At 37.2% G+C, this 18378-nt stretch overlaps 1 protein-coding gene across 1 annotated transcript in view; it reads left to right on the top strand.

The window, feature by feature from the left end:
• The first annotated feature begins 4648 nt into the window (after positions 1-4648).
• Positions 4649-18378, top strand: part of gsap.L (gamma-secretase activating protein L homeolog) — a 52307-nt gene continuing 38577 nt past the window's right edge. Inside the window, exons 1-6 of the mRNA XM_018252688.2 lie at positions 4649-4960; positions 11037-11113; positions 11666-11722; positions 12520-12589; positions 15582-15635; positions 17226-17314. Coding sequence (XP_018108177.1) covers positions 4885-4960; positions 11037-11113; positions 11666-11722; positions 12520-12589; positions 15582-15635; positions 17226-17314 — 423 coding nt within the window. The 5' untranslated portion in view covers positions 4649-4884. The remainder of the gene's footprint in view (positions 4961-11036; positions 11114-11665; positions 11723-12519; positions 12590-15581; positions 15636-17225; positions 17315-18378) is intronic.

The raw sequence follows: 18378 nt of genomic DNA, 5'->3' as shown, positions 1-18378 counted from the left end.
GGAAGAAGTGCGTTTTAAGAGATTTCTTGAAAGCAGAAAGGTTGGGAGAAAGTCGGACAGACCGTGGGAGAGAGTTCCAGAGGAGGGGTGCAGCCCTTGCAAAGTCTTGAATGCGAGCATGTGAGAAGGTAATGAGAGAAGAGTTGAGTAGCAGGTCAGTAGAGGAGCGTAGTAAGCAGTTGGGTGAGTATATAGAGATGAGTTCAGAGATGTAGGGTCGGGCAGAGTTATGAAGTGCTTTGAATTTAATTCTGAGAGGTAGTGGAAGCCAGTGCAGGGATTGACAGAATGGCTTGGTTACTTTCCATTATTTATTTTTTACTGATAAAAATCTATGTTTAAAGTTGACTGTTCCTGTCTCTGTCGTGTCAGTCTGGCAGCTCAATAATGCAGATGCAGACTCTTAACTGTTACAATTTTGCAACATTTAGTTGATACATTTCTCAGCAGCATCTCTGGAGTATTAGCAACTATTGTTTCAATTCTAACAGCTGCCTTTAATACAACCCAGAGATTCTACTCAGCAGGGACAAAGATAAGAAATCTATCAACTAAATGTATCAATTTAGAACAGTTTACAGGGTCGACGACCCCCTCCCAGAGCTGCTTTAGAAGGTGACAAATTATACTTTACACTTCAATAACTTCATACTAAAAGTTAACTCAAAGGTGAACAACCCCTAAACAACTCTAAACAACTCTAAAACCAATAAAATTTGAATGTTGATAAATAACTTGTTACTGTCAATTTATTTTGCTGTTTTTTTAAAAGTGTTTAAAAGAATATGTATGTATGATATGACTGGTTTAGAATGTCATATGAACAAGAAAAAGGGGGATTAATATATTTATGAAAGTGCAATAAAAAAAACTGGACAAATGTTATTACCATAGGACACAAATGATCAGTGCTCTTCCAAGAAGCTGGAAAAATAATCAAAATAGCTTGTTGCAAAATATCCGCAGGGTGAAAATGACTGCTCTTATCCAAGCTTCCCCTATTTTTGTGAATTTACCCTTCAATGCTATTGTTGAGGTGCATGAAAATAGAGTAAGCCTACATCCAACAATAAATTAAAATCTAAATACTGAATTCTATTTGATATAACCTCATGAACATCCTGGCTGAAAGTATTATTATTATTACAAATATATACATATAATTTTTCATTTGAATTGTGAGTGTATGCCTATACCCTGGGCATGAATTACATACATAAGTGATACATTGTACCATTGCAGAAACTGTCCTTGAAAATATAAATATCCACTCCAGCACCACCTGGTGGTTCACTTAATGCAGTACACTATTATTCTATTGTTAATTGTCATATTCTTATTTTATGTTGCTGACCTCTGATCACGGTGCTTCCCAACCCCCCCCCCCTTGCACAATTGTTAGGAAGTTAGGAACATGATATATGGCAGGGGTGGGAGCACTTGAGGCGATGTGTGTGGGCAGGCCCGGACTGGCAATCCGAGGGTTATGGTAAATGCCAGAGAGGCTGCTGTAAGTTGCCATAGATAGTCACTATTTATTGGACTGGTGGGCGCTTTTGTGTACTTGGAATGCCAGGTCATATTGTGAATCCCAGTCCGGACCTGTGTGTGTGTGTGTGTGTGGGGGGGGGGTTGGTTGCAATTGTGGTGGGAGTCCCCCAAGTGGCAGCCCCAGTCGGCCCCAGACACCCAATCCGACACTGGGCAGGCCCGAGAGTTATGCCACTGAGTTCCGCAAGAGGTGCTCTGATTCTTTAGTTGTTTCCCTTTTTCTCTTTTACCAAACACTGTCTGAGTATAGCAATTGTGCAATCCATATCAACAGGAATACTACACTACATTGCATTTTTGCTTTTATCCCATAGATTGTGGTGCATAAGTTATTTGCTTTCTATATAATAAATGAATTTAAAGAGCTGATTAACTTGCTGGCACTATATAAATAAATTAATAGAAGATGATAATGATGATACAAACCAGGGGGACTGATTAATGCACATTCATAAGCCCCCTTGTGAATACTTGGTCTAACCCACAATGTAGCATTGATCTGACTAGCCTACACTCTGGAGTTGCCCAGCTGCTTCTAAAAATATACAACCATTATTTGCACACACAAAAGTGAGAAAAAAAAATGCTGGCACTCAAATTAAGCCTGTGTATACCCTTCAAAACCTTTTTACAGAAACTAAGGTGCTAGTGCCATATTTTGGCCAAAATATGTGAGCTCACATGCCACATCAAGGCCCCTTGTTTAACACGAGTCCAACACTGCCTACTGTGTACTAAAATGTAAAGAAATAGTTCAGTGTAAAAATAAAAACTGGGTAAATAGATAGGCTGTGCAACATAATTTTTTTTTTCTAATATAGTTAGTTAGACAAAAATGTAATTTATAAAGGCTGGAGTGACTGGATGTCTAACATAATAGCCAGAACCAGGGGCGCTCCACCAATGAGGCGAGTTGAGACACTCGCCTCAGGCGGCAGCGCCCCCCTGGTTGCCAGGGGCGGCAAAAATGCCGCTCCTGGTAACTAAGAGCTGAATTTCCGGTTTTCAAACCGGAAATTCAGCTCTTCTAGTGCAGAGAGCGCTATTGCGCTCTCTGCACTAAGCGTCGCAGACCGCCCCTGCCCTCTCCAGCGCTATAAAGGTTAGTGCCGTGGGGAGGGGTGGGGGCGGCGAAAGAAGGCCGCCTCAGGCGGCATTATAGCCAGAATCGCCCCTGGCCAGAACACTACTTCCTGCTTTTCAGCTCTCTTGTTTACACTGACTAGTTACCCTGGTTACCAGGCAGAAACCAATCAGAAACTTGAGAGGGGGCACATTGGTCATATCTGTTGCTTTTGAATCTGAGCTGAATGCTGAGGATCAATTGCAAACTCACTGAACAGAAATGTACCATGTGGCTAGGGTTGCCAAAAAATAATGGCCTTCCTATATATTTATCTTTTTTCCCCTATTAATAACATTGGGATCAGCCATCATTTTTACCGGCCAGGCTGGTTAAATACCGGCCAGGTGGCAACCCTACATGTGGCCCCCCTTCAAGTCACTGACTAACTCAGAGTTATAGAGCTGAAAAGCAGGAAGTAGCATCCTGGCTATTATGTTACACATCAAGTTACTACAGCCTTTACACATTACATATTTGTCTAACTAACTATATTAGAAACATTTTTATTTTGCACAGCCTATCTATTTACGCAGTTTTTATTATTTTATTTAAGTGCATTTAAAAACATTTATAAATATTAAACCCCTAGCGGCAATGGCAGTTATAAGTGAGCGCAGGGCTATATTTATATAAAGGCATCCAAGGGCCCAGGGCCGCCATCAGAAATCACGGGGCCCAGTACGACAAAATTTTCTGGGCCTCGCAATTTTTATGACCATGCCCATGTTATGGCCACACCCCTTAAATACCATATCCATTTTAAAAACTTTGGCAGGCTATGAGAAATTTGAACACATATCTGGGGGTTTTAGGGTCAGGTTTTATGTGTTATTACAGTTTTGCTAATGAAAGTGAATTGCCCTTTAAGCTTCAAGTCACAGTTTCGCCAAGAGACCTGCTTATTTTAAATAGTTAAAACTGTATCTTTGCTAATCTTAAATTGTTACAAATGTATTTAAGTGCAGCTGCCACATATTCTGGGCTCCCTGCCAAAAGCCATTTATTTAATTAAAGTGATACTGACACTAAAAAACTATTTTTTAAAATATGAATGTACATTAAAAGTTACCTATAAGTCATGTTGTTTTTTTTGCTGAGAGGTTTGTTTTTGTAAGTTAATGTTAGTTGAAGTTTCTAAACCTGAATGTTTTGCCAACCTGACTGTCCCATCTCAGCAGTTTCCAATGCTAACAGACTTCTGCTTCACAAATATGGCAGCCCCCTCATACAGGAACATGGGACATCAGACAGGTAATGTAAAAGCATTGTGCAAATACTTTATGGCAAAGTTATAAGTAGCTTTCAAAGGCAATTATGATATATTTCTGGTGTCAGTATCTCTTTAAGTTTTATAAACTTTGTATCTTTTTCTGGCTGTTCAGTGCAGGAGATGAAAGAGAAAGTCGGGACATCTCAGTAACAAACTGGGACTGCTGGTTGAGCTGTCAAAATCGAGACTGTCCTGCGAAAAACGAGACAGTTGGGAGGTGTGGTTAATTATGGGAACATTTTCATTCAGAGCCCCCAGAAACAATGTGCATTATGTGCAACTGAGTGCTGGAATCATGTTTATTTATTTTTTCCTAAGCAGGCACCTCCCTGTTGTATTTCTGAAAAAAGTGCACCATGAACAAAGCATTGTTCTCACAAACTGATCCTCCCCCTGACGTTTTTATACAGGGGCAATGTTGCTAATGTAGAAGTGGAGGCCAGACTGGCTCAAAAAATAAAACCAGGAGCACAAAAACAAATCCCCAATCCTTACAAAACTTTTCTTGCTGCGCAATAGGCTACAACTTCTCTCCCAGCCTTTTTATAATACAATAATCCTGAGCTGCTGCTGCTGGTTTTGAAAACCCCCTTTCCTTCTGCATGGCAGCTAAACAGGAAGCAGACAGTGAAAGCAGTGACAACGAGAGAGAACTGAACACAAAGCAGTAATACACTATACACATTGAAAACGGACAAGGTATTTGCCAATCATGTGCTGCCCTGCCTCTCTGCCTCTCTAAACATTCCTGCCGTCATAGTCTGAGTTCAGTTTATTTGGGCTGGGCGGTTTCCCGCCTCCCCCCTTCTGACGTGAGTGGTAAGGTCCCGCAGCACAGGCTGTACCTGCAGGGGGCGTGGAGACAGCCATAAGTTAGTCGCTTGTAGGTGTGGACAGTGTGAAGGCTCTGCAGTGCTAGTTGAAACGAGACATCAAGATGGTCCTGGATTTCCGTGAAAGTTTTTCTCTGCAGAGAGATGTCATGCCTTGGGTTCTGGTCCTGGAAGCACCTGGTAATGTTGTAGCCAATACTTGCTTTTGTCTAATTGATTCATCTCTTTCTCTGCCGACTGCCGGTGTTATTCGCAGCGCTCGTCCCTTTTTTGTTTTATAAACAGCTTGCCAGTGTGTCAGAGGGATGCATGTCTGTACACTGAGATTGGGAAAGTACCTCTTGTGCTGTACTATGGCGATTTTCAGTTTTTCCCACAGTTCAGCTTGGTGCTGTGAAACAACTTTAAAACTACTGCAAATGTGTAGTCCGTATACATTGTTGTCCCTTTTTAAGAGTCAGCTTTTAAAATTTAAAGTAAAAGTGAAAATGCATCTGTTAAAACAAACACGCATTGTTTGTGTAATTATATTGTTATTATAATATATATTTCACCCCCTAGGTAAGTAGTGTACTGCACATGTAAGCTCTATGGGCAAGCGATTCCTTTCTAATATGTGACTTCTTTTCAGTTCAGTTGTTTTCAGATTGTTCCCCAGAAATCAAGACTTTTTTTTTTCCAATTACTTTCCATTACTTAATTTTTACTGTTTTTCCAAAATCTAAGTTTAAAGTTGAATTTTCGTGTCTCTGGTGTTTCAGTCTGGCAGCTCAGTAAGGGTAGGACTCCATGGACGATTTCGGTGTAATCTGATGTGCTGCGCAAAAAATTGTTACGTCGGATGCGGCGGAAATAAGGTAAGAGATGGAAATGTCGGATGAAGTCGCAGCCTGGATCCTACACGACTGTCTGATGCAGATGCAGCGTCCGCATCCGACCGTCGTGTCACGTCGGATCAACTCTGCAACACCATCCGACAATGCTATTACTTACCTTATTTCTGCCGCATACGACGCGACGCCTGCATTTTTTTTCGCAGTGCTTCAGATCGCACTGAAATCGTCCATGGAGCCTGTAATAAAACCCAGAGATTCTTCTCAGCAGGGACAAAGATAAGAAATGTATCAACTAAATGTATCAATTTAGAACAGTTTGCAGGGTCGGTGACCCCCCTCCCAGGGCTGCTTTAGAAGGTGAAAAATTACACTTTACACTTAAATATTAGAAAAATGGTGGAATATAAAAAATAGAAAGTAAATGGAAAAAATCATTATTTCTGGTGATCTATCTGAGCAACCGCTTTAATCGCTATATATATGTTTTTATTTACTAGTACTAACTATAATGTTGTGTTCCCTGTGTGTGCTTTTCTACATTGTAACATTTTACAGTGCTGCTTATCCTAGTAGCACTCTGGAAATAAAGTTATACATACAGTATTCATTGCTTCCTGTAATGAAATGCACTGTATTGTACAAACTTTTTCTAACTGAATGAGTTCAGAAGAGCTCTGGTGGGTTGGCCCACCAAATTATTCCTGTCCCTCATTTAGTAAAAAAAACTGGATTAGTGTGCTAAATATAACCCCTCTCACATTTATGAGCCACACCCACTGTTATAATAAACCTTGCCCAACAACACTTTCTGGTTTCCCCCACTTTAAAGAGGTGGTTCACATACAGGCACGTTTCAGGGGCTGCTGCCGCCTGAGGCAGCAGCCCCAATGCCGCCCCTCCTCCTGCTCTGCTCTTCTAACTACCAGCGTCGGAGTGGGTGGAGGAGGGGCCGCATCGCTAGTGCAGTGAGCGCTATTGCGCTCGCTGCGCTAGAAGAGCCGAATTTCCGTTTTAAAAAACGGAAATTCGGCTCTTAAAGTTACCAGAGGTGGCTTTTTGCCGCCCCTGGTAACTGGCCGCTCCGTACCGCCTGAGGCAAGATTCTCACCTTGCCTCATGGCCGGAGCGGCCCTGTTCACATAAAAATTAAGATAACTTTTAGTATGTTATAGAATGGCTTATTCTAAGCAACTGTTCAATTGGTCTTCATTTTTTCTTTTTATACTTTTTGAATTATTTGCCTTCTTCTTTTCAGCTCTTTCCAGCTATCAAATGGATTCAGTGACCTCATCTAAAATCATATGCTCTGTAAAGCTACACATTTATTGTTATTGCTACTTTTTATTACTATTTTTTTCTATTCAAGCCATCTTCTATTCATATTCCATTCTCTTATACAAATCAGTGCATGGTTGTTAGGATAATTTGGGCCCTAGCAAACCAGATTGCAAATACTGCATAAACTGAATACAAATTTAATACTAAATTAAATAAATAAGAAATCCACAAATAATAAAAAATGGAAACCAATTTCTAATTGTCTCAGAATATCACTCTCTACATCATAATAAAATATCAGCTCCATTAAAATAGTCATTTTGCTATATCCTTCTAATAAACCAATTGCACCAGGGGACAGCACATACAGATACCTAGCCCACCCTTTAATCCCAATCGTGAATCATAGATGCATTCTAAATGCTGGCTTCCCCTTCCTCTGACGCTACCACACACATTTGATGCAACATAGGAAAGAGGGTGGCTGACTTAAAAGCACCGGGGATGTTGGTGAACGTGTGGGACCCAGCAATTTGCTACTGCCCTGCTATGAGTTCTGGGAGTATTGGATATTAAATTGACACTGTGTCATCCGTCTATGAGATCTGGGGGTATTAGACATGACATTGTCACTGCGTCATCCTGCTATGAGTATTAGCATGGGTATTCACATTAATTACATTGCTGTTGTACCGGCCTGTGGTTGAAATTAGAAAGGCCTGATGGAAATAAAGCTACTGCTGTTCTGTGATTGATAAAAAGGTAGAATAACAAGTATGCAGAGCATTATTAAAAATGCAATCTTGGTTAGGGATGAACTAGAAATGGCTACATTGTCTCCTATGCACTTGGATTCAGGAGCAGTGATGCAAATTATATATTTTGTTTTCAATTGTAATTACATTCATAAGAACACTGTAAATTGTTAAACATATACTGCAACGTTTTCTTTTAATTATTTGGGTTTATGTCCCCTTTAGGCTATAAAATGACTAAAATGATTATGGTAAAGAAAATAGTGTATTTTAATGTGTTTGAGAGACATAACATACTTGCATATCTATCTTATTTCATTTAGATAAAATATGAATGGAAAGGAGCTATAAACACCTTTTTGTTTTTATAAAGATCTTTTTCTACACAGTAATGTAACTCTTCTTTAAAGAAAACATGCAGTGCAGCATATTACCACAATGTCATTTGTGCCACCATGGGTGGGCTCATTTACAGTACAGGATCTTCTTTGGCTCACACGGCTCTAACAGTTTGAACAAAATTTAGCACAAGTAAAAGGTAAACACTAGCAAACATGTGCAAATTAAAATGAGTAAGGCTGGTATGTCTCATCATGCTGCAATGTAAGCTTAATAGTTATTAGATTTTTAGTCACATTTACTTGGAAGACATTGTCTTCTCTTTTACAATCAGATTATGGTTTTTTTTTCTTGCATGCTTCACTCCATTCCAAATTAAGGGAATAGATTAACATTTGTTGATTAATAGCTATAATGTATATAGTTTACACTAGTACTACCGTACTATAGTAGTTCAAAGGTAGCAAAATACTGACAAAGCGTCTTATGTGCTTTCTCCATTAAAGATATTTGTAATTGCTGTTAAAGGGGAAATATACCCTATTTTGACATTTATATTTAGAAAGGTTGCACTATAACGATCTAAACCTTCAGAAATTGATATAAATGTTTTTTTTACACAGACATACCTGTTTTAACAGATTGACACATGAATTTCAACATAGGAAATCATATGACTGTATATATCTTTTCTTAGGTGTGAGTTCCCCAACCCCTCAAACACTGAAGTTAAATAAACCGGGCCTGTGCTGAGCATTTGTCTTTGAAATAGGACTTGTGCTGAGCATACTTCTTGTCTATAAATTTATAGAATTATGTTTTTTTTGGTATATCTTGAACTAAACAGATCACAAACTGTTCTACAGCTGGTGCTACAAACTGCGGGTTTGGGCCAGCCCGTACAACACTAGACCAAATATCCCCCTGCATAATGGAGTGCTGCTAAAAAAACAAAAAAAGGCAAAGGGGTTGTATACTGTGTACTTAATTATCTGCTTTACAAGGACCAAACCAGGAGTAGGTTCAGCTTCCCTGTTTGCCCTTCTTAGCTCAAGAAATCACAAAAATATACATTATTAAAACAATATGCACAAAGTATGTTTGGCATAAGACTTATTCACTGAACTCATTAAAATGTTACTTTGTTTTAAGAGTCAGACCCAGAGGACTGAAAGGGGTAAACATATTTTGCTTTTAAATGCAACTACATTTACAATTAATTGACCATTTGAGAACTTAATGTACATTAGAAAGTTGCTTAGAAATGCATTTTCTTATGGTATATAATTTTTTGGACATTTTGTGGAGGACTCCTAAAGAGCTCCATCTACCTCTTTGAATCTCATATAATTTGGACAGCAGTGTGTTAAAACATTGTGTCTCTTTGATATGCCAAAAAGTGTTTTCAGTTCCTTTCTTCTGGACCGCCATAACTGGGATGTTGAAAAAAATGTTTCCTTTTTTTTAAAACCCAAAATAAAGGTCATTTTACTGCTTAGTGCTTTTTGTGTTTTGTTTTATTTTAAGATTTGCTTCAGGCTAAGTGAACACAAGCACTATTAAACAAATGTTGTTTGTAAAATTGCTGCTGTAGGGAATCTTCTCCATACCATAATTTAAAATATAGGTCAACATGTTTTAAGAGCCAATCATTTCTCCGAATGCATGCATTCAAAATGATATGAAATAAAGAATGAAAACATTTGCTATTTGTGTTTTTGTTTTTCTATTTCAGTGGTAAAATATATTGCTAGTTTATAGCATAATTATGTCCTTCCTGACTCCTGAAAATAAATGCTGTAGGGTTTCTGATATGTCTATGTCTGCATTTTATATCTTTTGTATCCCCCCATTAGAAGTGTTATGGGTGCTTTTATATGTGCCTGGCTAAGGACATCTGTCCAATACTGGGCTTGGGCTAAGGACATCTGTCCAATATTTATCTCAGTTTATTTATATTATGCAGTAGTTATCTTCTCGTTCACTCTAATTAGTCACAAGTACACTTGCTGTGGTGTTGCTATGTTTGTGTCCTGTCATCTGTTACATAGTGAGGTTGGGCTGATGTATGATGAAGTGATGTTAACTTTGCATAAATACCACTACTCTCAATACCATTCGACTGATTCTCAGTCATTTTGGCTGTTGTGTTTTTATCATCCAAAAGCAGAGAGCACAATCACCCCAAACTATCTCTGCTGCTTCCCAAAATAGCTTTCAGGGGATTCCCTTGAAACACTGCAGAAGCCAGCAGTGTGACGTTGCATGTTTTGATTCTGTTTTTCTGGGTAACGAAAAATACACCACGAATAAATTCTAAGCTTTGGTGGGCTATAGAACCTCAGGGCCTCTGCCAACATTCATATGCTGTTGGTATATAGCAGTGCTGTTTTTTTTTCTTTATACAATGATTTAGTAAAGCTCACCTATATGATAGTTTTAGCCTGCTATGGTCCCTTTTCAGACTATTTTCACAGTCTGCAATAAATTGCAATGCTTGGATTTTGTATACTGTGTAGAATTTTGTTGCACATAAATTAGTTCAGTTGCATAGAAATGTGGTCAGGAATGGACCCAGCAACTGTATAAGGGGGTCCCTATTTCAGGTCCCATCAAATATTCTTCTCAGAGGTGACTAGGAGGGGTCCCTTGCAGAAAATCACATAATAATTGGAGGTATGGACTGAATGTGGATTTTCTATAGTTAATAGCAACTTAAATTTATTTCAGGGAACTAAGACGGAGATGTATCAACATGTGAGATAAGAGCTCATCACAGAAAATCTAACCCAGTTTCTATTTATTCCTATGGTATTTTTGGAATCATATTTGCCAAATAGTGGACTCTAACTTTTACCTACAGATAAATATGATTTTAAAAATCGCAAAGGAATGAAAAGAAAGTGGGCGAGCACTAATCTTGAATTTTGATAAGTCTGTCCCTAAGAGTTTTGTTTCTAATGACAGTTTATTAGATTTCATTTAGCCAAAACAGCATTTGCTTCCCAGGTTTTTCATTGTTATTTTCACTAAAACATTTTGTTTCAGAAATTGCAAAGGGGAACTCAAGGACTCTCCGGATAGTGAATGTTGAGCGAAATGGAAGAGTTCTATTTACTTGGAAGGTGACTTATATTTAGAATTTTTAAGTTTATATGCATTTGTAGCAGTACAATGAATACGTTGCTGTCAGGCAAGAAACTGGTGTTATAGGTGTTTCATCTACTATTATCATATTAATCATTGTTCATTAGTTAGCATCTAATTATAGTTTTTATTTTTGCCACATTACACTGGCAAAAATAAAAAAAGCACAAAACCCTTTGAGAATGCTGTGACCTGTTAGTCCTGTGACTCAAAAAACTTCAGAAGATCAAAGAGTTTTGTGACTTCCTAGATGACCACAGTCATTTCTATTGTTGCCATTCTGAAATACAGATGATGGGGTTAAACTCCTTATACACAACATCACAGCACAGCCTTTGAGGCATTATCAAAGTGTTTATAATGTGTCTTGAAGGTCACTTTATCATGACCCCACACTGCTTACAGAATACCCTCCCCAGATACACTGCACTCTTCTGTTTTGATTAGTAGTTTGTTACAGACCAATCTATTTTTTTTTTTTTTTACTACAAGTGTCATCATGAGTTGTTTATTTTTTCTATATTTTGTAGGGTGCTGATGGTTTTACCAACATTGGTTTGTATGATCCTGATTTAAGACAAAATGAGGTAAAAGATAATTTCAATATTTTAACTTATATTAGTTTTAATCCCTCTATATGTTCTTTGCCTGTCTCCGCAGTGCTAGCTGCCATATTTAAAGAGCATTTTAGGCTGGTGATGGGGCCATATGCTTATGCAAAAGAAACATGTAGGGGCAGATTAATCTACTCTTCATCTATTCTATTGGTTATTGGTGGTTTTTGTGTGTGTTTCTGTATGTTTAATGTTTATTGTACAATGCTGCGGAATATGTTAGCTTTTTATAAATACATAATATTGATAATATATGCCCAACAGCCACATTGACTAGTTTGCCAGGTATAAATAGGGAGTAATCTGCAAACTCCAAGGGGGGGGGGTTATTATAGTCCTTGAACTACTCTATGACTTTTGATATAAACTTAAATTAAAAAGAAAGCTGGATGCACACCAGATGTTGGTGAATGAAAAGTATCATAGGACTGTGCACAGGATAGCTATGATAAATAAACAAACAAACATCTATGATGCAGCCCCTATCATTTCCAGCTATAGTCAGATCTCAGAGGTGGCCAAACAAAGGGCAACCATTTGGGAGATTAAACTTTGATATCAAGCAAGTTGCATAAAAACAGTCCCTGCAAAATATGTATAATATGTAGGACTGGCTTTGACGTAGTTGGCCGATCTTCACCATTCAAAAACTCTTATTAAACATCCATGCATACTTTTTACATAATCTTCTTATTCCATACTATATGTTTGTATTCTGTTATAAAATATAGTATGATTTTTATTTTTTAATAAACCTAAAATTTCAACAGATGCTTTATTCATTTGACAAAGATCTACTTATTATAAGCTGTTCAGTGAACTATGAAAAAAGTCTGCTTGGTGAGTATATTATTTGATGAAATAACCTGTGCAGTGCAGATCTTATTCTTTTACTGTCAAAAGACTATAGTTAGAAGAGAGAAATGTTAAAGTGACCAAAACAGACATAGGCACAATTCACCATGGTTTTTATCTACAATTATTTTTCACATATACAGCTTTTTTCACCCATCACTAGGTGAACATTATGCATTAACATACCTATGTAAATGTAGAACACAGGATTTACCCCAATGGAATATTTCAGTTGTTTTATTTTCATATTTTTTAAACGCAATGTTCCAATATATGTTGATTACATTTTTACTCGTTTGGTTTTAAAGTTATTGGTAATTGCAGTTGAAAGCAGTATTTGTCAATCATTTCTCCACTGCTGGTTCTGAGCCTTAAAACAATACAAAATTGTTTAGGACTATAGGTTCCATGCAGGATGCTGCCACTTCAGAGTGACTTGTCTAAGTTGGAAAACTGGGCAGCAAACTCGAAAATGAGGTTCAATGTTAATAAAATTATATAAATGCAAGTTATACACTAAGGGGCATATTTATCAAAAGTTAAGGTGAATTTTCGAATGAAAAAATTTGAAGTTGAGCTTTTTTTGTGTACTTCAACTAGGGAATAGTTCAAATTCGATTTGAATTTGAAAAAAATTCGAAAATTTGAATATCGAAATTTATGATGTACTGTCTCTTTAAAAATTCAACTTCGACCACTCGCCATAGCAAACCTGCTGAATTGCTGTTTTAGCATATGGGGGACCTCCTAGAACCTAGTTGAAGTAAATTGGTGGACTTTGAAAAAATCAAAAGTTTTTTTTGGGAAAAACTTCGAATCGATTTCGATCGATTGCGATACTCCCTCGATTCGTACGATTGATTTGAATTTGGCCAAATACGGACCTATTCGATTGCAAACGGACCTATTTGACCAAAAAAACTTTGACTTAATTTCAGTTGGTCTCTTTGAATTTTGAAGTTTTTTCAATTTTGAAATTCGACCCTTGATAAATATGCCCCTAAATGGCAGTGTGTTGGGAGTTTGGTAGATAACACGCTGTCTAATTCTGGGCAGTATCATTCTGTGGCTACTAAAGCAAATAAAGTTCTGTCTTGCATAAAAAAGGGGATGAAAACATAATTATGCCTCCTTATGGGTCCCTGGTAAGGCCGCACCTGGAGTATGCAGTGCAGTTTTGGACTCCAGTCCTTAAGAGGGTTATAAATGAGCTGGAGAGAGTGCAGAGACTAAGTGCAACTAAATTGGTTAGAGGGATCGAAGACTTAAATTATAAGGGTAGACTGTGAAGGTTGGGGTTGTTTTCTCTGGAAAAAAAAAACGCTTTTGAGGGGACATGATTACACTTTAGAAGTACATTAGAGGACATTATATACAAATAGCAGGGGACCTTTTTACCCATAAAGTGGATCACCATACCAGAGGCCACCCCTTCAGACTAGAAGAAAAGATCTTTCATTTGAAGCAACGTAGGGGGTTCTTCACAGTCAGGACAGTGAGGTTGTGGAATGCACTGCCAGGTGATGTTGTGATGGCTGATTCATATAATGCCTTTAAGAATGGCTTGGTTGATTTCTTGGACAGACATAATATCAAAGGCTATTGTGATACTAAACTCTAGAGTTAGTATAGGTATGGGTATATATCATTTATGTGAAAGTATGGAGGGGTCAGTGTTTATGGATGCTAGGTTTTCATTTGGAGGGGGTTGAACTTGATGAACTTTGTCTTTTTTCAACTTTTTTACATTTAACAATGTAACTTTGTAACAATGTAATGTATCAGAAACAATGTATAAGAACACGGCTCACCTCCAACCAAGAGATGCTTCCTCATGAGTCATTTTTCCAACTACATTGGTTCAATAGCCTAACTCAGCAGTGCAGAGAATAGAAAGGGATAGGCAGATACTGCTTCCAGAAAAACTTCAAACCCACTGAATGTTTTAAATAAATATATATTTATATTACTTAATTATATTTTATTTAATTTTATTAGGGCAATTAACTACTATTAGCTTCACGTTCACATTAAAGACCACAGTGTATTTAAACTTATGTCACAATAACCGTATGTATGTATGTATATAATGGCCTTGCTACTTTCTGCTCTCATAAAATGCATATAGTGGGGGTCATTTATCAACACTGGACAATAACCCATGGAAACCAATCAGACTGTTGCATTCATTGTTCTTCTTGCAGCTGGCTTTAAAAAGCTATTTACTGATTGGTTGCTATGGGTAACTGCCAATGGGCAAATTAGGCCAGTGTTGATAAATGAGCTCCAAATGTCTTGAAGTGAGAGTTTGTGGGCTTTTAGTCACACTATGGGACCAAAATATGCTGCATTTTAGCATATTTACAGCATTGTATCATAAATGAACACAAAGATCTTTTCATGCCACAGCATTACATTGTACATGTTACATTGCAGATAGCAAATAAGCTCTGCAGAATACAATGGGTTTAGATGCCTTTATGAAACAGTGGGTTTGGATGACTGTACAAAAACCTGAACTGTTTAGCCCTATTCAACTTGAATGATTTCTGCTATGGCTACACATCAGCATATGTATATAAAATATAGTAGTGTTTACGAAGAAAATACACCAGTTTTACCAGCACAGAGCAACAGCACATTGTATTTGAATTGCATCAAAATTTTGGCCACATAAGTGTAACACAATTTTGAATAATTACATTGTTATTGATTTTTGGTAATAGTATATGCCTAGATAAAATGTTCTGCTGTCTAGTACACAACAAGTTCTGTAATAAAAACAATGTTAGTTGTTTAAAAGTAAGCATCCAATGGCTTGCTATGGGTTTTTTGACCTGGGCAATGTTTGTGCATTTTATTTACTGTAAGTATTTATCATCCTTCACTCTATAGCCTATAAATTGATTTAAATGATTTCAGCCTATTCTGGTCTACTTAATTTCAAATAATAATCCTGTGTTTTATTTTATTTTAGCATTAAGTTACTATAATTCAATCAAAGAAGCTCAATATGAGCCACTTAGAACAGGTATTGTATATACACTGTGTGCATGTTTTGTTCTTTTGCTTATTTGTGCAAATTGAATTCTTTGGTATTCCAGTAACATGATGATAGCACAAAGTTTTGACCAAAGAGTTGTTTTTTTAGAGCTACAGAAGCTTGGAATTAGAGAGATATTTGATGTCCTGATGAACTGAAAACTGTATTAAATTTTGTCTTATATTGAGCAGTAGAAATCAAAATTAGAACTACAGGTAACTATTGTTTATAAATGACAAGATCACCTCAACTCTTGCAGTTGTTGCCAGACAACATATAACTTTAACAAACAAGGGAAAGTTGTGCTCACCACTAATTTTTATATATACCAATTACAACATATAACTTGACATGATCACTACTCAGCTAAGTGATCATGTGAAATGATGAAAACTTTAGCGGAACTCACAGTCAAAAATCATCGTATAACTAAGCACGGTACAGCCACTTCTATACTCATATCTAATACAGATCTAACTCCTGTAACGTGAACTTGACTGGTGTTTAGTTTCTACAACAGCCCTTTATGTTTTCCTGCCTAGGATCTTCAATCCAATCGTAAGTGTGAACATGCACCATGGCACAGATCAAAATTGTGGACTGATCAGTTGCATTAAAGAATTTGCAGTATGACTTACTCACAGTCAGCCATCAACATTAGTATGGCTAGTTTAGGATCAGGCACTTTAACAACTTGTTCTGGCTAATAATGATTACATTTGAAAATATGTGTGTGTTGATATTTCTTGTACTAAACAGGCACATTTACAAACTGAAAGTAAAATCACGTTCTGCTTGTTTGTAAGCACAATCAAAACAAATCAGCAGTCCACTGAGAAGCCCTGTATATAAACAGGCCACCTTCTTCTCCCAGCTTTAGCCAGTTAGACTTGCAGATAAGGAGCAGCTAATTATGTAGAGGGCTACTCGGTGGACTGCTGATTTGTTTTGATTGTACAAAGAGGAAAAACGGCAAAAGTGGTCAAAACACATCAGTTGCCGTTAACCTTCGTGTAGAGAAAAGGTGCCTTATTAAAGGAGAACTAAATTTTTGGCACCCCGCAGTGGTGAAAATTGCTTGCCTCATACCTTTGGTCAGTGCCCCTGTTTGCTAAGAACTGCATAGCCCCAAGGTATTTCTGCAGGAGGTTTTTGTCGTTGTCTGTTTCAGATTCTTCAGTCTTCTTTTTGTTCTGTCACAGGCAGGTGCATGTGCACTAGAGTGAAGTTGAACTTGGAAACAAAAAGCTTTTTCACTCTTGTGCGCATGCGCTTGCCCAAGTCCGGAAAAAAAGAAGAGAGAAAAAGAAAAAAAGATTGTGCCAAAGAACTTCTACAGAAATACCCCAGACCAGTGCGGTTTTCCCCTAGCAGGATCACTGGCCCAGGGTATCAGGTAAGCTATTACAATCACTGGGTTTGTCAAAATTGTGCATGTGCTTGTGTAGTAGCATATTCAGTTCTCTCAAAAAATGTACCTAGTTCACATCCACACAGGTTTCCCATATGCAAGTTAATAACTTAAAAATATAGGAAAAGCTGTGATCAGCATTTTTATTTTTTTAATTTTTTTTACAGTTTCCAAATACTTGGCATTACTAATTGAAATCAAACCAATCAACAATGTCAGAGTTCTAAAAGCTGTAGACTGTGACATTAGAGTACAGGTAAGCACATCACTGTTAATTCTGTAGTAATTCTCTCTACATAATTGTTAACTGATTGAAAGTCCCATTTGGCAATCACACTGCCTGGGCATGGGCACATGCCACTAACAAGTATTAGATGGTGTCATGTATGCTACATTGCCTCACTGAACACATACACTATGGGGCATATTTATCAAAGAGTGAATTAAGAGATCACCATAGTCCACTAGTGTGAAATTACGCCACTCTCCAATCCTTTTTTATGGGATTTTTATAACAGTATTTATCAATGGGTCAAAGTGAAAGTTCACCCTTTGATGAATATTCATTTAAAAATGCCATAAAAATGAAGGAGAGTGGCGGAATTTCACACTAGTGGACTATGGTGATCTCTAACTTCACTCTTTGATAAATAAGCCCCAATATTTGCAGGCACTAGACTTAACCTGAAAGTCAATTAATTTGTGAGAGTGAGATACTGTAGGTTACCTTGAAAGGTACATTATTTTTAATTGATTGTATTTAGAAAATTGTAATTTAAGTGAGATGACTATTACATTTTATTAAATGTATTAAATTTTCATTTTAGTGATAGATCCCCTTTATGGTTGGGTGGTTGCCAATTCATGTTTACTACTTTTTGGTATTATTGGCTAATGTGATTGACAGGATTAGGATCTAATAAGGATCTCCAAGTAGAATAATGTTTTATACTATTATGCTTTTTCAACATTCCCTTTAGGTATGTAGTATGGATACTCTATAATTGTTTGCTCCTTTACTGTATATATGTTGCTTGTATATTCGTACATTTAGCTTACATTTTCTACTTTTACTGGCACTCAGGCAGCTTCTTGATTATATGATGTGTACCTCTATGATGACTCATTTTATCTTAGGGCGCACTCCATGTTTGTCAAATGCAATGGTCCTGTTTCAACCATGAAATGGAACACTTTTTGGACTTAATATAATTTAAAAAAAAGTTTATTATTTAAGTCCCATGAATGGGACAATGGAGTATGGCTGAAAAGAAAGTTGTACAAGAGTCATATTTGTTATTTTTTTAGATAACGACTAAA

The sequence above is a fragment of the Xenopus laevis genome, chromosome 3L (genome assembly GCF_017654675.1).
Source record: "Xenopus laevis strain J_2021 chromosome 3L, Xenopus_laevis_v10.1, whole genome shotgun sequence".
Taxonomy (NCBI): domain Eukaryota; kingdom Metazoa; phylum Chordata; class Amphibia; order Anura; family Pipidae; genus Xenopus; species Xenopus laevis.
Note: the sequence above shows the minus strand (reverse complement) of the source record. Positions and strands in the feature narration are given on the sequence as shown.